Source organism: Phlebotomus papatasi, chromosome 1, assembly GCF_024763615.1.
Source record: "Phlebotomus papatasi isolate M1 chromosome 1, Ppap_2.1, whole genome shotgun sequence".
Lineage (NCBI taxonomy): Eukaryota > Metazoa > Arthropoda > Insecta > Diptera > Psychodidae > Phlebotomus > Phlebotomus papatasi.
The window spans coordinates 15,647,240-15,668,022 of NC_077222.1; the positions used below are offsets into that span (position 1 = coordinate 15,647,240).

At 32.2% G+C, this 20,783-nt stretch overlaps 2 protein-coding genes across 3 annotated transcripts in view; one reads left to right on the forward strand and one right to left on the reverse strand.

The window, feature by feature from the left end:
* LOC129797979 (uncharacterized) overlaps positions 1 to 20,783 on the forward strand; it is a 183,530-nt gene that overhangs the window by 92,820 nt on the left and 69,927 nt on the right. The window lies entirely within an intron of this gene.
* LOC129797984 (tachykinin-like peptides receptor 86C) lies at positions 7,891 to 13,810 on the reverse strand. The gene is made up of 2 exons (XM_055840903.1): positions 13,331 to 13,810; positions 7,891 to 8,715 (listed from the first exon to the last, which is right to left on the reverse strand). The coding sequence occupies exons 1-2, from the start codon at positions 13,776 to 13,778 to the stop codon at positions 7,940 to 7,942; spliced, it is 1,224 nt and encodes a 407-aa protein (XP_055696878.1). The 5' UTR covers positions 13,779 to 13,810; the 3' UTR covers positions 7,891 to 7,939.

The following is a 20,783-nucleotide window of genomic DNA, read 5'->3' on the forward strand; positions in this document are numbered from 1 at the left end:
TACTCTAGAGATTATACAATGCAGAAAAATAATAAAAAATGTCGCTTCGACGAACAATATAATGTGAAAAAGACTTGAAGAATTCCGAAAGGGCAAAGAACTATGAAAATGACGGTGTCCGAAATATGCCACCATAACTCTGTCTATATTTTTATTTATTTTAAAATGTATTATGAAATATTTTAAAGAAAATAAAGTCGATAGCTATCTACAAGGTTCCAAGCAACACTTCCTAACCCTTTAATGACGAGACACTTTTTACGGACTGAAAATTAACAATAAAAATTAAACTGAGAAACATAATCACAGATAAGTCTTACATCTAACCTTGGAAAGTCCAACAGTCTGATTTGATATGTTTTTTGCTTCTATGAACGATAGGGAGAAAAATAGCCCAAAAATTTAAGTATTTTTTCTGACAATACCAATGAATAATATTTTTCGCTTTAATGAAAATATTACGTATAAGTATTGAAGTTTATATTGCCAAAAAGGTTTTGCTTAAAAAATGGAAGTATAAAAAATAAATAAAATCAATTATGAATTTGAGAATTTAAAAATTCACCATTTTTGAGCTTAAATATTTACTACATAGCAAATAAAAAAGATAGCAAATAAAAAGCAAATATAAAGACATAAGAAAAAAATTACTTTAGGTAGTCAGGAGAAATTATTTTCTTCATAGGACACCGGTGTTCCAATCGTCCTTAAAGATTTAAAAAGAAGTAACAAAAAAAATCAATTTAAAAATTAAGGCTTTGGCGTTTGCATGCAAATATGCCGAAATTCGGCACACTTGCCTATATCTTTCTATCCAAATGTTTGACAAGCGTTTATCTAAGATAAACGCTTTTAAATACCTTCGCTCACAAAATACCTTAATTAAGGACTTACTAATTACTTATTAAGTACTTATTAGGGACTTATTTTATATACTTGAACGAAGCTTTTGCCTAATAGCACGGAAAATGACTTTACTAACACCTTATCTTGTTGTTGCCAGGAAAAGACATTATCTAACAAATAAAAGAGAGTTTTTAATCATACTAAAATTTGCAAGTTTTTTTTTCAAAATAAAAAAGAAAATTGAAATAAAATAATATTGTCTTGAAAAGTCTGACTTTATTATTCTCTTGAAATTAAGACAATGGTTCTTGTGGAGCTTCCACAAGAATTAAATGTCGACCTGCTGTCATTACCATAAACACCATTGTGAAAAAATTGCATAGAATGTAAATATGCACTTGAAGGTGCACCAGGTCTGCATTGAAGATAAAATTAATAACACAATGTGCTTTGAGGGATAAAACTTTCTCATTTTCATTTCCTGTATTTGGCAGGATTTTTAATTAAAAAGAAGAATACAAAGTCTCTCCTTACGTGTTCTATTTATATAAATATGCTTTTTCAAAAGAAAACTGATTATTTTGCTGTCTAAAAATTGCAGAAACACAGTTATGTTGTGGTTCATGGTAGAAATGGACGCATTAGAACGGATAATTATTTAACTCGGTATGTAGGTACTTGTGAAAGGCATAAGTGGAAAAGTTATGTATTTCATTCCTCTTAGAATAAATTTTGCGTTATAGTTACTACTAATGAATCCTAAGTACTTCATACAATAGTTAACACATAGAATAAATGAACAGTAAAATCTGGATATATTCAAGTGAAGTTACTAATTACCAACACGACTTAGTCATTGGGTCAATAATGAAAATTGCCTGATCCATGCTCATGAATTAGATGGAGATTAGAGACATAAAGTGAGTGAAGAGAAAAGCCTCTCTAAAATTGGTCATTAAGAGATTTTCTCTTTAAAATGAAATCAAGATTTTGTATGGTGGATCTCATTTAGTCAAAGCATGAGATGTAATACTGTGCCAGTTTTAATCCATCGAAATGAAATTCGATAAGTCCGTGAGTTAATTTGCTCAATATAAACCACCCATCGACCTAATTCCCCATCCTTCCACGGATTCTACTTAATCATCACTCAAAGAGCCAAAAAAGCTTCAAATGACAATAAGACAATGGACTTTTCTGCTACCATCTAGACGGCATCCTATAGATGCTGCACTATATAGCACTGAACCAATTTCAAAAGTTGAAACCCAGAGGAAATTGATATAATAAAATCGTCTCTTTCTCCTGTCTATTATAGATATTATTTTAAAAACATTCCCTCTTTTTGCACCGTGATGACATATTCTAATACAGAGTTTATTTACTTGCGATAAAAGTTCCATTTACTACAAATTACATTACATCTAGAATCAGATATGATGCAGCAAAAGATAGAGAAGATGTATTTTTATTGGAAAGTAACAAAAAACAAATATTGATCTGTTTATGATCCAGTTCCATCCTTATCATGCAATATAATTAAATTATTTTGAAAACTTGTTGCTTTTATGTTATCTATTTTGATATCTAAACGTGAACTTGTTATATATTGAAAAATAAATTTCTTGCTGCATCTATACCATTCTTCTATTTATTTAAATTCTATTTTCCTATTATTTTTATATTATTCTATTTATTTTATTTATGTTCAATGCACATAAAATAAATTATTTTAAGTTTAATTCATTTAAATTTGATTTATTTTTCTTAATTTAACCGAAAATAATTAAAAGATAAGACTATAGACCTCAATACCTTTAGAATCCTTAATGATCTTTCTTGTTGTAATCATTAATTTGGTTTTCATATTTTTGGTCAGTAATATTTTTGGTCAGGTTCAAATGAATAGTAGGGGAGACCAGGGTAAAATTAGCTACCAAATGCGATTTTTAATTGTGTATAATTTGTACAAAAATGTTTAATATGAGCCTAATAAATATTTCAATGGATAGTAAGTGTTCGCGCATCAACTGAGCTCTCATTTTGTTCAAATATTAATTTAAGAAGGGAAAAAAATAAATGGTCAGTAAAAAGTCAAAAGTGATCAGCAAAAAATTAAATTTGATCAGCAAATAATTCGAAATAATCAATAAAAATTTTCAATTTTGTCAGTAAAAAGTTAAATTTGGTCAGTAAAATCTTCGAATTGATCAGTAGATGTATTCGAGTTGATCGCTTCAAAAATTTCTAATTAGCGCAGTTTTATAGGAAATTTACCGCTCTACAACTTTGTGAAAGTCATTTTCCTTTATTTTGTAAGGAAATACATTTATCGATCTGTTTTATAAAAGGTAATTTTGTGACTATTCTCAAAAATGCTGGGGCAAATAGTACCAGACATTGGGTATTATCATATTTTGATTTGCTTTATTATGAGCTTTCGTAAATTTTAAAAAATAGCTAGGTGACATATTTTCATAGGAAATTTATTCCTCTACACCTTTTTAAAACACAGTTTTCTCTATCTGAACGAGAAAAGTGCTTTTCAAGCTAATTTAGAAAAAAAAAACACACAAGAGACTACTAATAGTTTGACCAATGCAAACAAAAAGAGGCGAGACATGGAAATGACGTTTCTTCTCGCCGTGAGATATCAGAAATTGCTCCGCTTTTTTGTTACTTTTTGCTCTATACCTTTTGTTACTTTTTACCCCAAGTGGCCATTTTTAATAAAACGATTTGTGGAGAAAAGAACTTTTGTGAAATTCTAAAATAGATAGCGGATTCGTATTCAAAGAATCCAAATTATTTAGAAAATATTCACCAGTGCATCAATTTTGGAAAATAAGTAAGTAATAATTGTTATCTTCTGCAAGGAAAATATTTCAAAAATAGGGCTAAAAATTTCGATATTTTTTATTTTCTAAATTCCTTGTTCGAATTCTAAGAAACTTACGATTTTGAAGAAGGTCTACGGAGGCCATCTATGGAAAAAATTGAGCCGCTATCTTTTTTACCTTGGAAGATATTGAATTTTGAATTTTTCGATTTGTGACTTTTTGCTCCAGTCTCCCCTATAGTTTGCCCTAGAAGGAAAATCGAGGTAATATTTATTTATTTGAAATAAACACCTCTCTACCTATTTATTGAAATATCTATCAGCCTGATACTTTTTTTTTTAACAAATTATGCAATCATTTTGTACTTCATTTGCTGGATAAGTCCGCCCCGGTCTCCCCTTTAAAAAGAAAATTATAGAGAAAAAGACTACTTTAAATAGTCATGGGATCCTTTTTGGTCACCGCTGATTGAATCGTCCCTAAAAAGCTAATGAACTGATTCATTAAACTATTATTCTTTAATTTCCAAATAATGAAGATTAATAAATCCGTGTATAAACATAATAGAATTAATCTATATCAACGACAATGAAAGCAATAAATTTATTGCAATCAAAGAGAAAGAAGGAGAAGTGATATTGAAAAATGATTAGAGAAAGTGAAAAATAATTTCCTTTCTGACAAAGTATCAGCAGAAAAAAATAAATGATATTGAGAGAAAACGGAAATCCAATTGGTGGCATTTTTTTCTACAGTCTCACAATTCATATTCAGCTTCTATCTTGGCGGTCCTTCGGAGTCAATTCTCAATTCTCAGGAGAATGGGCTTTGGGAATTAGATGGTCGACTTGACTCGTGATTTATAGAGTTGCAAACTTTTCCATTTCTACTGAAATTTTTCCCTTCGTATTCAAGGCAGCATTTCTGTGGTTTATTTAGTGGAATGGAGAAGGTCGTATGCTATTATAGAGCCTGAGCAGGGGTTAGGGTATATTTTCACTAAATTATATCTTCACACAAATTTGTCCCATAACCCTCAAATATTTTCAATTTACTTCATTACGCATTACACAGGGTGCTTCAATTGCAAGAGCTCTTGTGAATTTCAATTTGAGGGCTTTTTTTGTGTCAAAAATTATTTTTTAACCCATTAACTCTGTGTGGATGAGATATATTGTTTGATTAAGTTTTGACTCCACAGCTGAGTAAAACAATTTTTTTTAATTTAAAAAAATACAAGAGAACTTTTGTCATTTTTAGATAAAAATATTTTCTGTATCTATTATATTTTTTGTCATTTGACTTTAATAAAAAATAGAAAAAACAAAATAATATAAAACAAATTTTGTATCATACAATTTCTTCCTACTCATATGGACTGTTATCACTTCATAAAAAGTGTAATTATTGGTATAGAAGCAAACGAATACATAACTCAAAAAATGTGAAAATGTTAATACCCCTGTTTTATTATTCTAATAAAAAAAGTCTCATATATCATCCATAGACTGATTATAAATAATTTCAGTAGATATTTCACAGTCTCTCTGGACTTTTTTTCAATTTTAGTTTGTGTTTATTTTTCATTTGAACTTCAATATTTATTGTTAATTAATCATGTTTTTTTTTTCAAATATATCGTACTTTCTGCTCAATCAGCAGAAAAATATTGATTTGAACACATATATGATTACCACAAAAACAGTTAAAAAGCGGATAAAATAATTACACTTTAGGTAATGTATAATACTATCAATTGCAGTTTTCGCATTAAAAGCTTAATTTATCCAATTCTAAGACTAAATTATTTTTGTCTGAAATTGTTCTCAGTTTTAGGATAAATTTTAGAGCAATAATTCTTTAAATCAGACTTTAAAGACGTTCTCTGATAAAGCATTTTTAGTTTTAAGTATCTAATTTCTTTTTGCTATTTTAAACGAAAATGGCAAAAACTTTAAAAAAAAATAAAAATTAAGGTTAAAATTTTTAATGTTTTTTTTGCGATGCCGACAAAAATTCCGAAAACCAAAATCTTGAATGGATCAAAATTCCGAACGCCAAAATCCCGCGAAAATCCTAAATCCCGAAAGGACAAAATCCCAAATGGATCAAAATCCTGAAAAACCGAAATCCAGAGAAAATCGAAATCCCAAACGCCAAAATCCCGAAGAGATAAAATCCCGACTTCCGAATTGATCAAGGATAGGCCGAAATCCCAAAAAAGGAAAATCCCGAAGAGATAAAATCCCGACTTCCGAATTGATCGAAATTTCGAAGAGCCAAAATCCCGAAAAGCAAAAATTCAAAAAAAAAGTCTCGAATGAAAAAGTCTCGAAAAACCAAAGTCGCGAGAAGCCAAAGTCCCGAAATTCCAAACAGAACCAAAATACAAAAAAAAAAACAAAATCCAGAACAGTAAAATCCCAAAAATCCAAAATTCCTAATGGGTCAGAATCTCGAAAACCAAAATACTGAACGGGTCAAAATCTTGAAAAAACTAAAAAAAAATCGGAAAACCAATATCTCAAAAGCCAAAGTCCCGAATGAATCAAAATCTCAATCAGAGAGCGAAAGAGGGGGCTTATCCTGAATCATGTTGCCTCTGCAGGCTCCTAATTTACCTTACTTTTTGTATAGGGCCACTTTTGTACAGAGGACAGTTTGTCCTATTTTAAATTAAATAAATTGAATTGAATTGAATTGAAAATCTCGAAATCCAAAATTTCAAAGGGGCTAAATCTCAAATGGATCAATATTTCGAAAAACCAAAATATAGTGGAGACAAAATCAAGAATAGGTCGAAATCGAAAAAGCCAAAATCCCGAATGGGTCAAAGTTCCGAAATGCCAAAATCCTAAAGAAACAAAATCCCAAACGCCAATGTCTCGAAAATCAAAAATCCCGAAGCGATAATTTCAGAATGAGTCGAAATCCCGAATGAGTCAAAACCTTGAGAAGGGCGAAATTACACGGAGGATAATGTATAGAATAATTTTATAAACACACAACAAATTTCTCTGATCCTCCAACAAACGCGAATGCCGTCATGGGGTATGTATGTATGAGACTCTTAAGAATTCGACGTTTTGGGTTTTCGGGATTTCGATTTTTCCGGGTTTTGGCTTTCATGATTTTAGCTTTCGAGATTTTCACTGTAACCCTTTTTTGATTTTTAATCCTCAATTTTAAACTAAATCTCTAAGTTTCAAAGCCTCATATCGATTTTTTGAAAAGTTTTTCGTATTTTCCATTCAAGACCTTTAATTTTAAGGTGTCAAATAATATAAATCTTTTAAGTTAAAACCCTACAAATTATACAGTAACTAAACGCAAATGAAAATAACTAACTCCTTTATGTTTTCTTTAATTTTAAAAATATTTGTGATATGCTCTTAAATATTTGCAATATAAGTTGGTCATTAGACTCTATGGCCGGTTTCAGACCTAAGGTTCAGCCCAGTTCCCGATGATCTCGAAATTCAAAATTGTAATCAATTTTATTGCTTTTTCAAAATTTAATGGATCACTTGCCTATGGTGTCCAATCTTAAGTAATAATTTTCCAAGAAATCTTAATTGATAAGAAATTAGAAAAGTTAAGCCATATGGCTAAGCCTCAGGTCTGAAGCCCGTATAACTCAGCACTACTGGTAAAAATAAAAGGTCAAATTGACCCTTTTTAACAAAAATGGATCATATTTGATCCTTTGAAAGGTTAACTTGAATCTTTTGAAATTTTGTATGTATATTTATCACGATAGATTATGTTTTGTCGTAAATTTATGACTTTTTCATTGTTTTTATTCATTGATTAAAATTGAAAATGGTTGAATTGAAAAATTTTGATGCATTAAAGGTTAAAGAAATATTATTGACAAAGGGAAGATTAAAAAGTTTTGAATAATCTTGGCAAAGTATTTTACTGACCAAAGTACTAATTTACAACAGACTGAAAATGTGTGTTCCGTTCTAGATTTGAGAATGAGTCAATTTGTATAGACTATATCAACTTGTGGTATCTTGGTATAAATGTCTTAACTTGTGTATATATAGGGTTATAGCTTTAGCCGAATAATCGAACATCATTTGGGATACATAATACAACATCCGGGTGTGATTCAGCAGAAAACGGAAAGGGGAAAACTTTGAGAGGGATACTGTGGGTGTTATAGATGGGGTTTGGAAATGTTAAAGTTTGTGGGTTTAATAAACATATATTTCCACAAGTATACAATCAATTTCTACAATTTGCACTTAAATGAAGCCTTCATCACCGATATTTGTAGTATTTCTCGACTTGAGAACAACAGGTGATGCCGCATGTGATTGATTGTTCAACACTCGCGATTCCCTCTTGTTTCGCTTGAATAATGACGTGAACTTTTTGAGCACATTCTGTAGTGACGTTGCCCATTTGACGGAATCCGAGAAGAATGTATATAAAATGGGATTTATGGCACAATTGAAGAGGGACAGAATACCAAATGAAAAGTGAAGGATCCAGTGATAATTTTCGTACAGTTCATTGTGCAATTTGATGAGGAGGAAAATCCATGTTGGCAAACGACATACGAAAAACACTACAATTATTGCCACAACCACTTTGAACATTTTCAATTGCTGTGCTTTTCGTGATTTGTTCGCAACACTCTTGACCGTTGACTCCTTGGCCACTTGAGTTACAGCCTGTGGATTTTCCGGTCCTGAAATTACCGAATATGTCGTTGTCTTCCTCTCAATGGAATTTTCGGTGGTACTTGGATTGAGAGAGGCTCCACTGGGAGCTTTTATCGGTTTCCTGCGGTTCCAAATTTCCTGGGCCAATTTTCCATTGAGCCAGAGGAAGAGCAGCAAGAGTGGCAGAAATACGATGGTGAAGAGGAGCCAGTAATAATAGCCTGTGTCTTCTTTCTCCGTGACACACAGCGAACCCTCCATCATCTCGTAGTTTGTTGCATTTGTATGGGAACCCGTCACAATTATCAGGATGTCCACCATAAAATAGGACGATATAAGAGGACTGGCAATGCCTGTAAAATATAAAGTGGCAATCACTTTTTTGCTTGCGATTAATAATAAACTCACAGCACTCATGCCACTCTCACAGAAGCTTTCTCAATCATCCCCCTAAATCGGGATCAACGGGTATTAGCATCAATACTAACTTATGTATGAAGTTGAGAAAAGACCTATATATATATATATATATATATATATAGAAATATTAAAAATTTAGGCTGTATTTGGTGGCTTAAAATGAAATGTGTCAGATGATATTCATAAGCTTTTCAAGCTCTCCTAAGCTCTTATCGAGATTGTCATTAAAAATGTATGAAGGTATTTTCAATTGGGGAAAAAGACTGTGACCAAAATTGCATGTCATGCTTAAAATTTAACAACATCGTTTGGGACTTTTCCTGAAATTTCAAATTCAAGATGCCATCAAAACTTAAACAATGAATTTTCAAGAACCAATCAAACGAAAAGCTCAAACTTCTTATATAGTTTTAAGCATTAAAATTTCGGTCTAATTAAATGACTTTGATGTCCTTTCTTAAACAAAATATCTAAGAACATCTATCACGGTATTGCATTATGTTTAGGCTATGCTGTGTTATAACAGTTTGTTAATAAAGAGCAGTACTATTACCTACAGGAAAAAGCGCGCTAGCTTCGAACGATTCCAGCTTCAGACAACTCAGTTTTTTTCTATGTTCTTAATCGATTTAATCCATGGTTCTTTTCAGAAAATGTGAGGCACTTAACTAGCTAATAAAATATAATATTATAAAGAGTCACTTTCATTAAAACATATTGAAAACAATGAATCATTCGAAGCTTGAGTCGTCCGAAGGTAACTCACTTTCATTAAGATGTTTTAATAGCTTAGAACAACTTGTTATAAGCTATTTCAAAAGGCAGAGCTTAAAAGATAAACTCCTTATAGGTAGAAGTGGGGCATCTTTAAATTAGGATACCACTGAAATTTGGCTTTTGTCCTCCATTTTCAAAAGAATTTCAGGTTTATCAATAATGCAATTTAGCTTCTCATTTCGTTTGTCGAGCTAGAATATATAGGGGAGACTGGGGCAAAAAGTCACAAAAAGGATATTTTATTATTTTACAAGCTACCCGAGTGCCCCAGAAATTTCTAATTAGCGCATTTTTCTGGGAAATTTACCGCTCTATAATTTTATGAAAGTAATTTTCCTCTATTTTGTAAGGAAATACATTTATCGAGCTGTTTTCTAAAAGGTAATTTTGCAACCATTCTCAAAAATGCTGGGGCAAATAGTACCAGGCATGGGATATTATCACAATTTGATTTGCTTTACAACGGGCTTTCGTAAATTAAAAAAAATACCTAGATAACATATTTTCATAAGAAATTTAATCATCTATACCTTTGTAAAACAGCGTTTTCTCTATCTGAACGAGAAAATCTCTTTTTAAACTAATTTTAGAAAAAACACACAAAAGACTGCAAATCGTTTGACCAATGAAAACAACAAGCGGCGAGACATGGTAATAACGTTTCTTTTCGCCGTGATACATCAGAAATTGCTTCTGTTTCTCTTACTTTTTGCTCCATATGTTTTGTTACTTTTTACCCCAAGTGCCCATTTTTAATAAAAGGAATTTTCGGAGATAAGGATCTTTGTAAAATTCTAAAATAGATAGAGGCTTCGTATTCAAAGAATCCAAATCATTTAGGAAATATTTACCAGTATTGCGTCAATTTTGAAAATAAAATAAGTAGAAAATGATATCTGCTCCAAGGAAATTATTTGAAAAACAAAGCGAATAATTTCAATATTTTTTTAATTTTCTAAATTGCTTGTTCGAATTCTAAGAAACTTACGACATTGAAGAAAGTCAACGATGGCTATCTGTGGAGAAAATTTTAAGGTCCTATCTTTTTTTTTATCTTTGATGATATTGAATTTTGAAATTTACGATTTGTGACTTTTTGCCCCAGTCTGCCCTAGTGGTAAAATCTAGTTCCAATAAAAAATAGCTGAGAAAACCATTTTTCAAAGGCACCCCAATTCAAAGGTACAACATTCCTTCCTAAATAATAATCTCAAGTTTGTTCGAACGAAAACGGTTTATTTATCATCTCTTTCTTGAAACTTTATTATAAATATTGAAATCAATTATATGGAGTAAGACGTCTGTCAATCAAAGAAGTTGTACCTCTATCTTAGGTAGTCTGCTTAGGTAGTAGATCGGTAAAAATGATGAGTAAATATTAATTTTTGTACCGTAAATACGGATAACTTTGTCCCCTGGTGAGTAACTTTGAAACCCTCCGGTTCGTAATGTCCTGGACACACTTACGACTAAAGTCCAGAGACGACTAAGCTCGTTCATAGCCAAGTCAGTTCCTGACACATTACAAACGAGGCTTAACATTTTCTGACACTCACAATACATAACTTTCGTGGGTTTTTATGCAGATATTTCTACTGAAATGCACTAATACTTCTCTGAAAACGAAACTATTTGCAAATTTACTTGACAATTCACTTATAACAATAAGAATTATTCACTAGAATCGCCTAAATTAGCTTAAGTCGCGAGTTAGCTTCCACCTCACAAATAATTGTAATTAACAATAATTATTGGACGTGTACTGAGACATGATATTACAAATAGTTTCATTTTCAAAGGAGTATTAGTGCATTTCAGTAGAAATATCTGCATAAAAACCCACGAAAGTTATGTTTTGAGGATACCAGTGAATGCTAAGCCTCGTTCATAGTGTGTCAGGAACTGACTTGGCTATGAACTAGCTTAGTCGTCTCTGAACTTTAGTCGTAAGTGTGTCTAGGGCATAAGGCTTTCTCTACTTTTAGGACTTAAGCATGGTCTTTACCCAGGGCCGTAGCACTGGGGGGGGCATTGAGGGGCAATGCCCTACCTTAAAAACCAGAAACTAAGATAATGCTCTAAGTAGACTGTTCGTAGTATGATATGGCACAGAAGAAATTAACATCCTATTAAATGGCCTGATACATCTAATCTCATAGAGTAATCGATTGAAGTGCTTAATGCAATTGGTTAAAATCGTATGTAAAATCAAAGGATAATTTTGTAAAAAAATTAAATATGTTTACATTAAATATGTTTAAATTGCCCCAGCTTCTCCTATAATAAAATCTCAAAATTGCAAAGAATTGAGCAGTATCTTTTAAATTCAGATTCGGGATAAAAAATATTTAATGTAGTATTCGTTCGTCATCGAATAAGGATCCAATTAAATATTTTTAATTGATTTGAACTCTACAGTCCATCAGTAATAAAAATAAACCTTATGGAAAATTTGGAATGTTTGAAAAAGTTTCCTAAAAAAAATTAATTAAAATCTATAGTCAATAAATAAATTAAAATTAAATAATAAATAAAAGCAAGATTGTGTTTCTGGGCAATATTTATTTTTAATAAAGCATATTCGACATTATAATTAATTTTGTAATCGATATCATAAAATATCCCTCATATTCTCTCAATGGCTACAGCTTGAAAGTATTCAAAGCTTTAAATAAACTACTAACGTGATCAAACTAAAATATTTATTGTAGTTAAATATTTAATTGAACTCCTTATAAGTTAAAGTTAAACGGTACAGTAGTCGCTCAATAATGCAAAAATTTCGAGATAGAATCTTCTAAAAACAGTAGAAATGTTTTAGAATAAAACATATTTTAATCGGATTAAGTTTCAAGAGTCGTTAGTACCACAGGGCTTGGAACTGACAACCTCATCCTTGATGAAGGAAAATTAAAAATGTATCTCTAAATCTTGCCTGTGAGAAAACCAAAGTTTACAGCTCTTTATAGGGAGAGGTAGGGCTACTTTGAACTATGGAGCTGCATTGATAGAAAATCAATTTTCGAACGAAATTCAATAATAAACTTTAATTTGTTTTTGGGTTTGTTAATTTTATCGCTCGATTAATCATATGTAGTCTAATCACTGTGATATGGTCTACGTCATTTTTTGCAGCCATTTTGTTGGACTAAAAATCATTATTGATACACTGTTTATGTATCATTAATTCGGACTCAAAATTAAGAACAAAATTTAAATAAAACAAAAAACAGACTGTCATACTAAAATGAGCATTCAAATGGAATAGTATTACCCAGTAATGCGTCACAGGCCATTTGATAAGCTGTATGATAAAAACTTCAAACATTTTCGAACTTTGTAGTTGAAAAATTTACGATCAATTTTGTAAATTTCCACTAAACTTAATAAAACTTTACATTTAATTGGTCACTATAACAGTTTTTCGAAATCTTTAAAATTCCACAAAAACCACATTTTTTTATTTGTGTTTTAAATCATAAATTACATAAATTTAATGTAATTTAATTATTGTGTAAATCCTTCTGTGATGGACCTCTTTGCAATTTGGTATCATTAAAAATTATATGGAACCAAGTCATTCGATTTTATTATGTGGTATATATATAATTACCCAAGAGACGAGAGCAGAGCATTAAAAGAGAAATACTTTACTGCTGATTTCCGGAGATAAAGTCCATGGTAACATTCCAATTATATCGCAGATTAAAGCGCAATCACTTATTGCAACAAAGGTTTACACCAATCTTTCAAATAATCCCACGCAATTACCTGCAGAGACAGCCCAGAGCAAGATGATGTACGTGCAGCAGAAGGTGATGCTGGTGCCCCAGGTGCCCTTGGCCGTCTTAAAAATAGCCATATATCGGTCCAGGGCGATGGTGACAAGTGTAAAGCTGTTGGCAAGGATGGCTGTGGTGGACAGGAAGGCATTGAGGGAACAAAGTATATCCCCAAGGTACCAGACTTGCGTCAAGTATGTGGCAAATTGTGAGATGTATGCACTGGATGTGATAATCCCCGTGACCAAGTCACTCAGAGATAGTGACAGGAGGCAAGATTTGAAAAAGAGGCGCAATTGTCTCCTAATATTCACAATAATAGCCATCACATTTCCCAGGATAACAATAAATAGCATTGGTGCCACAATACCCAATAGGACGCTCCTCTGTTGCACTGTCAGTATTTCCAAGGATTTATCCACAATTATTTGCTGCATTCTTCCAGCTTTGCTTGTGATTTACTGCATGAATTTTTGCCACTGACTCTTTTTTTTTACAAACATCAACTTAATCAGTTTGTGTTATCTCCCTCTTTGCCGGCATATTTTTACTGAACAGTATGCGGAAAAAAAGCTAATTGATATCCCACTTAATTAGAATGTTTTATGCTGTTAGTTTTCTCTTTGTTATTTTTTCCCACCCATGAGAGTACATGACATCCCCATGTCTTTTGGCTAATTTTGCCAAAATTGAATATTCCGATAGAGTATTTTTATCATATTCGTACTCTACCTCTCACCACTTCCCAAAGTCTATACTTCCCCGCGTTGATTTACAAAACAAATGTACAGTACCCGAGAGAATCATCGGGACAATTTGTATTATCTGAAATTAAGTAACTGAGAACCCTGAAATCAATTAGAAACACTTTCAGATCAATGATTTGAGTTGAGAGGTAGTAGGTTGAGAGGTAGTAGGGAATCTTCGAATTGCAAATTTTTGAAAAAAAGGTTTTTTCTCCAATTTTAAAGAAAACATAATACAATTCAGCTTCAAAATTGGTTTGTGGAGCTTAATTATATTATGGTAAGGTCCAATTCGATTTGAAAATAGAAGAAAATAGCCCTATTATGAATATATTTTTATTCAAAGCCAATTCCCTTTCGGGTTACAAAATCTTGAAAATCAGAATTCCGAAAAATCCAAAATTCCGAACGCTAAAATCCAAAGAGCCAAATTCCAGAAGCGGTCGAAAACCCCCAAATACCCCATAGCAAAATTCCGCAAAAATTCCAATGGAAAACTTGCGTCCAAATGGCTAAATTCGCTGGAATTTGACGCTAAAATTCCACTAAGTTTTCCTATGGAATTTAAAGCCGGAAATTCCATGGAAATCATAGTGCTCCATGGAATTTACTAGTACGACATGCTGGAATTCCAGCGTTATATGGAACGGAATTATTTATATGGAAACTCACACGTGAAACGTCCGCGGGATAAGCTGGAAAAAACATATGGAAATTTCCACTATCTTTCCATAGTGTTTTATATGGATTTTTCCACTAGTTTTCTGAAATGTCAAACAAGTAAAATGGTGTTGCGAAAACTTTTAGAATTTGTTTCCAAACCTTCCGTAAACATTTCTAGTGATTCATGTGGCAATTATAATATAATTAATTATGCGATGCTGCGTTTCGTGTAGATAATAATGAAGTGATTACATTAAATAGGTCGCCAACCTAAAATAATGCTGTTTTTATGTTAATTAATATATATTTTAGGAAAAAAAATTTTTTTTAATAAAATATTTTTTTATTGCTCAAAGTGTCAATTCGTTATTGCTGGTTTATAAAAACATATTATAATCCTCGTAATCTTTGCCGTTTCTATAAAATTCGGAAGTAAAATCATGAGGTGCATGTGACAGCTTTATTTTTTCTCCATTTTATTTTGGTGGAAAAATCCACATAAATTCTACGAGCATTTCCATGGATGTATTCTATAGAAAAAATCCAGCATAAATCCATTAAATTTTCCTTGGAACCTATTATGGAAAATTCCTATGGTATTTTTTAAGGAAAAATAGTGGAAAATTCCAAGGAATTTTTCGCTTGTTATTCCTATTCCGCTTTCTTTTGCAATGGGGTAGCCAAAATCTCAAAATCCAAAATTCCTAACGAACCGAAATCCTGAATATCGAAAATCCCGAATAGGTCAAAATTCCGAACGCCACGATTTTGAAATACCAAAATCCCGAATAGGTCGAAATCCCGAACGCTTCAATTCTGAAAAACCAAAATCTCGAATAAGTCGAAATCCCGAAAACCAAAATCTTGAAAGAGTTAAAATTCCAAAAAGCAAAAATCATGAAAGACAAAATCGCGAATTCTTAAAAGCGTCATAGATTGTAAATTCAATCAATTTAAATTTTAGTTAACGTGTTCTAAACTAAGTTTTGTAACCTTTTTAGTTACCAGAACAAGAAAAAAAATTCAGAAGTAAAACATAAATTGTCTAATTTTGACACCTTTCTGATAGGAAACAAAAACTTCAACGATGAAACGGGGCGTTTTTGGACTGAAACTTTCGACATATCAAATTTATCATTTCTTTAAAATTGTCTAAGTACAGCTTGGGCATGGCATACACCATTGACCGGAAGAAGTAGTAATCGGAAAGGGATAGGTCTTGAGAATACGGCGGCGGCGGTAACACATCCCTATGGGGCTTTTTGATATCGTCCTGTTGGGAAATTCTCTAATGGCCTCTCCACACATTGGGAGCAATTTTCGTCAAAAAAAAAAACGTTTTTTTTTAAGGAAATCGTCTAAACTGCTGTAGATGAAACGTTAATATTTTTTCATAATTATAGTTTTTGATAAAAAAAAATTCTCCCAATGTGTAGAGCCCTTAACAGTATGACAATGTCATATGACAAATTTAAGAATTTTTATGTGGAAAATTTTGGAAAAATTAACTGAAAATCGGTTTCATATCACTTTGTAGCTTTGTAGAGGTTCTTGCAATAGATATTTGATGCTCATTGTCCTTTAATGTTGTCCGTCCCATTCCCAAATTCGTCATGAAAATTTCTTATATGACATTTTCTATTGTCATATCGTTACAAAATTCCCCTACGGACCATAGAATTGCAATGGTACAGTTTTTCGAACAATATATGGTTCAATTTGATCAGATTAATACTAAAGTCCAGTGACAATTTTGTCCAGTTTGAACAACTTGTAATGTATAATTCCCGGTTAGTCCCACCGAATGAAGAGAATTGTGTTTTCTTCGAGTGGTTTGGTAGTGTCCTGGATTTAAAGATATCACGTTTTCCGTTTGGGATACTCAAACCATATTCACTTATCATCGCCTATACCAATTCGATTTTGTAAAATTGGTATATTTCGGTTCTTGATGACATATATAAGTTGTAGGCCTCTTTAACTAAATGAAATACCTCAGATGATTTTCTTCTCAATTTAAAGCACTAAAGTAGCATTTTCTTCAAATGCATCTCTTTTTGGCGCAAAACTAGAAATTTTCTTTATTAGAAAATAATTTTTGAGTTGCGGTATCTGTCCGTGTTGTGAATGGATAATGTTAAGAGACAACTAACCTCATGTGTGCCTACGACATATGTCACTGAGGACTAAAAAATTTGTTGTGGACTTATTATTTAAGCTTCATTCGCACGCAAGATAATAAACATTTTATCGTGTTAAACATTTAATTCAATAGAATTTTCTGACAGGCTCAAACTTGAGGCTTTTATCAATCATATACCTACCAAGAGTTTTTAAACTCTTTCTTTATTATTATTAACTCAATGTGGAAAATTCTACAAAATTTTTCACAGAAGAATTGCCAAGTTAAAAAAAAAGTTTCTTGCTTAAATAAAGAGAAAATTTTAAAATTTTCCTGAAATCTGTTTATGACAATTACTGTATAGTGTACATTGAACTGGAAACATCTCGCTCGAAAAGTGTTGCTTTTAAAATTAGCTGAGATTTCTTACAACTTCAGTTTTTTACTTGACAATTAGCAAAGTTTATAATTGAATTTTATAATATTTTTGCGCAACTAATGAAATACTTTGTGCTGAATCCCTAACTTTTCTTCCTCAGAATCTGTTAAAATTCTCAAGTTAAGACTTACTTCAATCGAATTTATTTAGTTTCCGCATGGGGAGAAGTGTTTGAAATAATTTAAAATAAATTTAATAATTCTAGCGATAAATTTTAAAAATTATATTGCAATAAATAGTATGATGGTACAGGTACATCTTATTTCCCTTAGCCAAGTTAGGGGGAAGTGGGGCTACTTTGAGCTGTGGGGCTAGATTGTTATACGACTTTTTCGCCTATTTCTAAATGAAGCTGGTTATTACAATTATTTTATTTACATCCACAATTACTTTCTCTATCCAAATTACATCATGTTTACGTCCAGTTTGCATTAGTAATATGCGAAAAAGTCGTATAACAATGTAGCTCCACAGCTCAATGTAGCCCCACTTCCCCCTATTTGCAATAAAAAGGAAGTACGCAACAAATCCACAAAAAACTATTCAGATCTGTTTGAAATTTCTTATTGGTTCCGTTCAGTCATGGGCTCAAACACAAGTAGATTTTGATTCTCCAATAGTGTCTTGGATAAAAGGTAAATGGAACTTTATTTGCACAAAAAGTCGTTGATGATCCAAGAATTCAAATTCAATTTCGAATTTTCATACTAAATTTTCGAACAAGGTGGGGAAAATTTATCAAATATCACACTAAAAAGCTGGGAAACGAGTTACTCAGTGATTATGGCGTGATTAAATAATGGGACAAGAACAGTAAACGTTGCGTTGTTGTTCTGTTTTTTTCCTCACAACAATATGAAGACCGTCACATTGTAATACTTGAGCATTTCGAAATTCGAACACGATGTAACTTCCGCCACCTTTCGAAAGTATTAAAAAGTAAGAAAGTCTCTTTTTTGGATCTTCAAATAGATTTTCGAATTTTTCAAGATCTACTTCTGTACGGAAAGAATAAATCTTTCGAAAAGACAAAGCAACTACAAATCCAAAAGCCAAACATATTCGAAAATCTACCGGAAACCTAAGGTGCAAGGTCGCGTACTCGTCGCTTTAGCGCTGATTGTTTTGCCAATTTGAATTTCAGTATTCTTGATAGTTCAGTCGTCAACAACAGTGTGTAACAACTGAATTTTTGTGGAATTTCCGGATGACACAACGTTTGAATTGCTGTTTCATTAAAATAAATTTTCTTTGAATGAGCTTGCTCACTTTTGTGTAACTCATCGGTTTAAACGTTCGAACTTCCAACGGGTTTTTAGGTAAATTCTCTCTGATATACCTTCGATTCGGTACAGAAAAAATCTCAATTGAAGAGATTTCTCAAATCGGGAAGGTTATCACTGAACGAGAGGAATGTGTGCAAAGCCTAAAAACGTTCCCCTACTTGTTTTCTAGGCATGTTTTCTCATAATAAAATAAGAAGGAGTAATGAACTTTAAAGAAAACTTTAAAAGAACTTTTAAAGCTGTTCCACTCAAAATAAATTTTAGTCATTAACAATAATCCGGTGATCGTCGGATGGGAAATTTCAGACCAGAATCCTCTCGTTCAGTAATAACCTTCCCGATTTGAGAGATCTCTCCGGTTGAGGTTTTTCCTTTACCGATTCGAAAGTAAATCAGAGTGAACTTACCTAAAAACCCATTGGAAGTTCGAACGTTTAAACCGATGAGTTACACAAAAGTGAGCAAGTTCATCAAAAGGACATTTCTTTAAATGAATGTGGATTTAAGACATTCTTCCATCCTGAAATTCCATAAAACTACACAAAAATTCACTTTTCGCAACAATTTTTGCACACTGTCGTTGGCATTGTTGACGATTCGAAGTGCCAAGAATATCGAAATTCGAAATGGCAAAACAATCAGCGCTAAAGCGGCGAGTATATGAACTTGCACTTTAGGCTTCCGATAGATTTTCGAATAGGTTTGGCTTGGCTTTGGAGTGGCTTTGTCTCTTCGAAAGGTTATTACTGAACGGAGCCAATAAAAAACTGTACTTCGCAGAGCTTTCGGTGTCATACGCTCCTTCTCTACGCGCCGAAAGCTCTGGGAAGAAAAGTTATTTTATTCTGGGCTGAAATTTCCCTTCCGACGATCATCCGATTATTGTTAATAAATTGTTACGTCGGTTCCTTACCCTAAATTTTAGTCATGTCTATAAAATATTGAATGAACGATTGCTAATATAAAATAAGTTAACCCTTGTCTGTACCCTATTTACTTAATGTTACAAATGGTATAAAAGTTTTTCTTATATTTTTATGAATAAATGATATGCGCGTATGTGAACTACTGTCACCTACTAGTTCCAGTGGAAAGGCATTGAAGAATTTTTCTTAGAATACCAGGGATATGACACTAAATCAAATTCCAGAAAGAGAATTTTTATCTAGACTCTCATAAAATATTTAATAGGATCGATTTCCCCATATATCTCTTTAGGGTTATTCATAACTTGATCTTTGTTCGGAGTGGCGCAGAAAAAATAAGCTTCATAGAAATATACATCCGTCTGTGACGACAAGGAATTCTATACCACAATTCAATATATGTCTAAATATGACTATGTATAGGGAGTCATCGGGATAAGGATGAAGAAAACATGAGGATTGAGGTCACCTATCCCATCTAGTCCAACAGCTATATCACTCACCCATGCACACGATATTCTTTTTCAAACTTTTCTTTTGCTCTTATTCACTGCAATGCATATCTCACTCACGTTTTGTTCATTTTCAATGGATAGACGATGAGGGGTAGAAGTACTTATCTTACCCGAGCTATCCACTGCACAACATGAAGAATATGGTAAAATGGCAGAGAGTTGAGTACGAGGGAATATAAAAGGGCGATGGAACCGTCATATGCCATATGGACAATAAAGAAAGCTCTTTCTCTCACCGCGTTCCACATTTATATAACATTTCGCCAAAAACAAAATTTTACCAAGATAATAAAGAATTTCCTCAGTACAATCATTCACAGTAAATTTCATTTCCACCAACTTTCTGAAAATGATGCCAATTACATTGAGAGTCAAAGAATATTCATATGCTAGAAGTACTGTCGGTATCACACTTGGATGGGTAACAGCACACCCAATTTGTTGTATCATCCTCCAGATAAAAGATCTCTTGTCTTATACACAACGTGCAATTCGGAAGACTTCAATAAATTGTTAAAATGTTTTATTCTACACCACCTATTGACTCAATTACTCTCTGCAAACTGATTTAATCTTTTCAAACGAAAAACCGTCTGCTTCTTACAGCAATCAAAATCCAATTACACGCGAAAATTACAGATTTATTGAGATAATAATCACAATTTTTCTATTGTTATTTTTAGAAATTTTACAGTGGATTGCACTTATTGCATTAAAATGTCTAGAGTCTAGAAATTAATCAGAT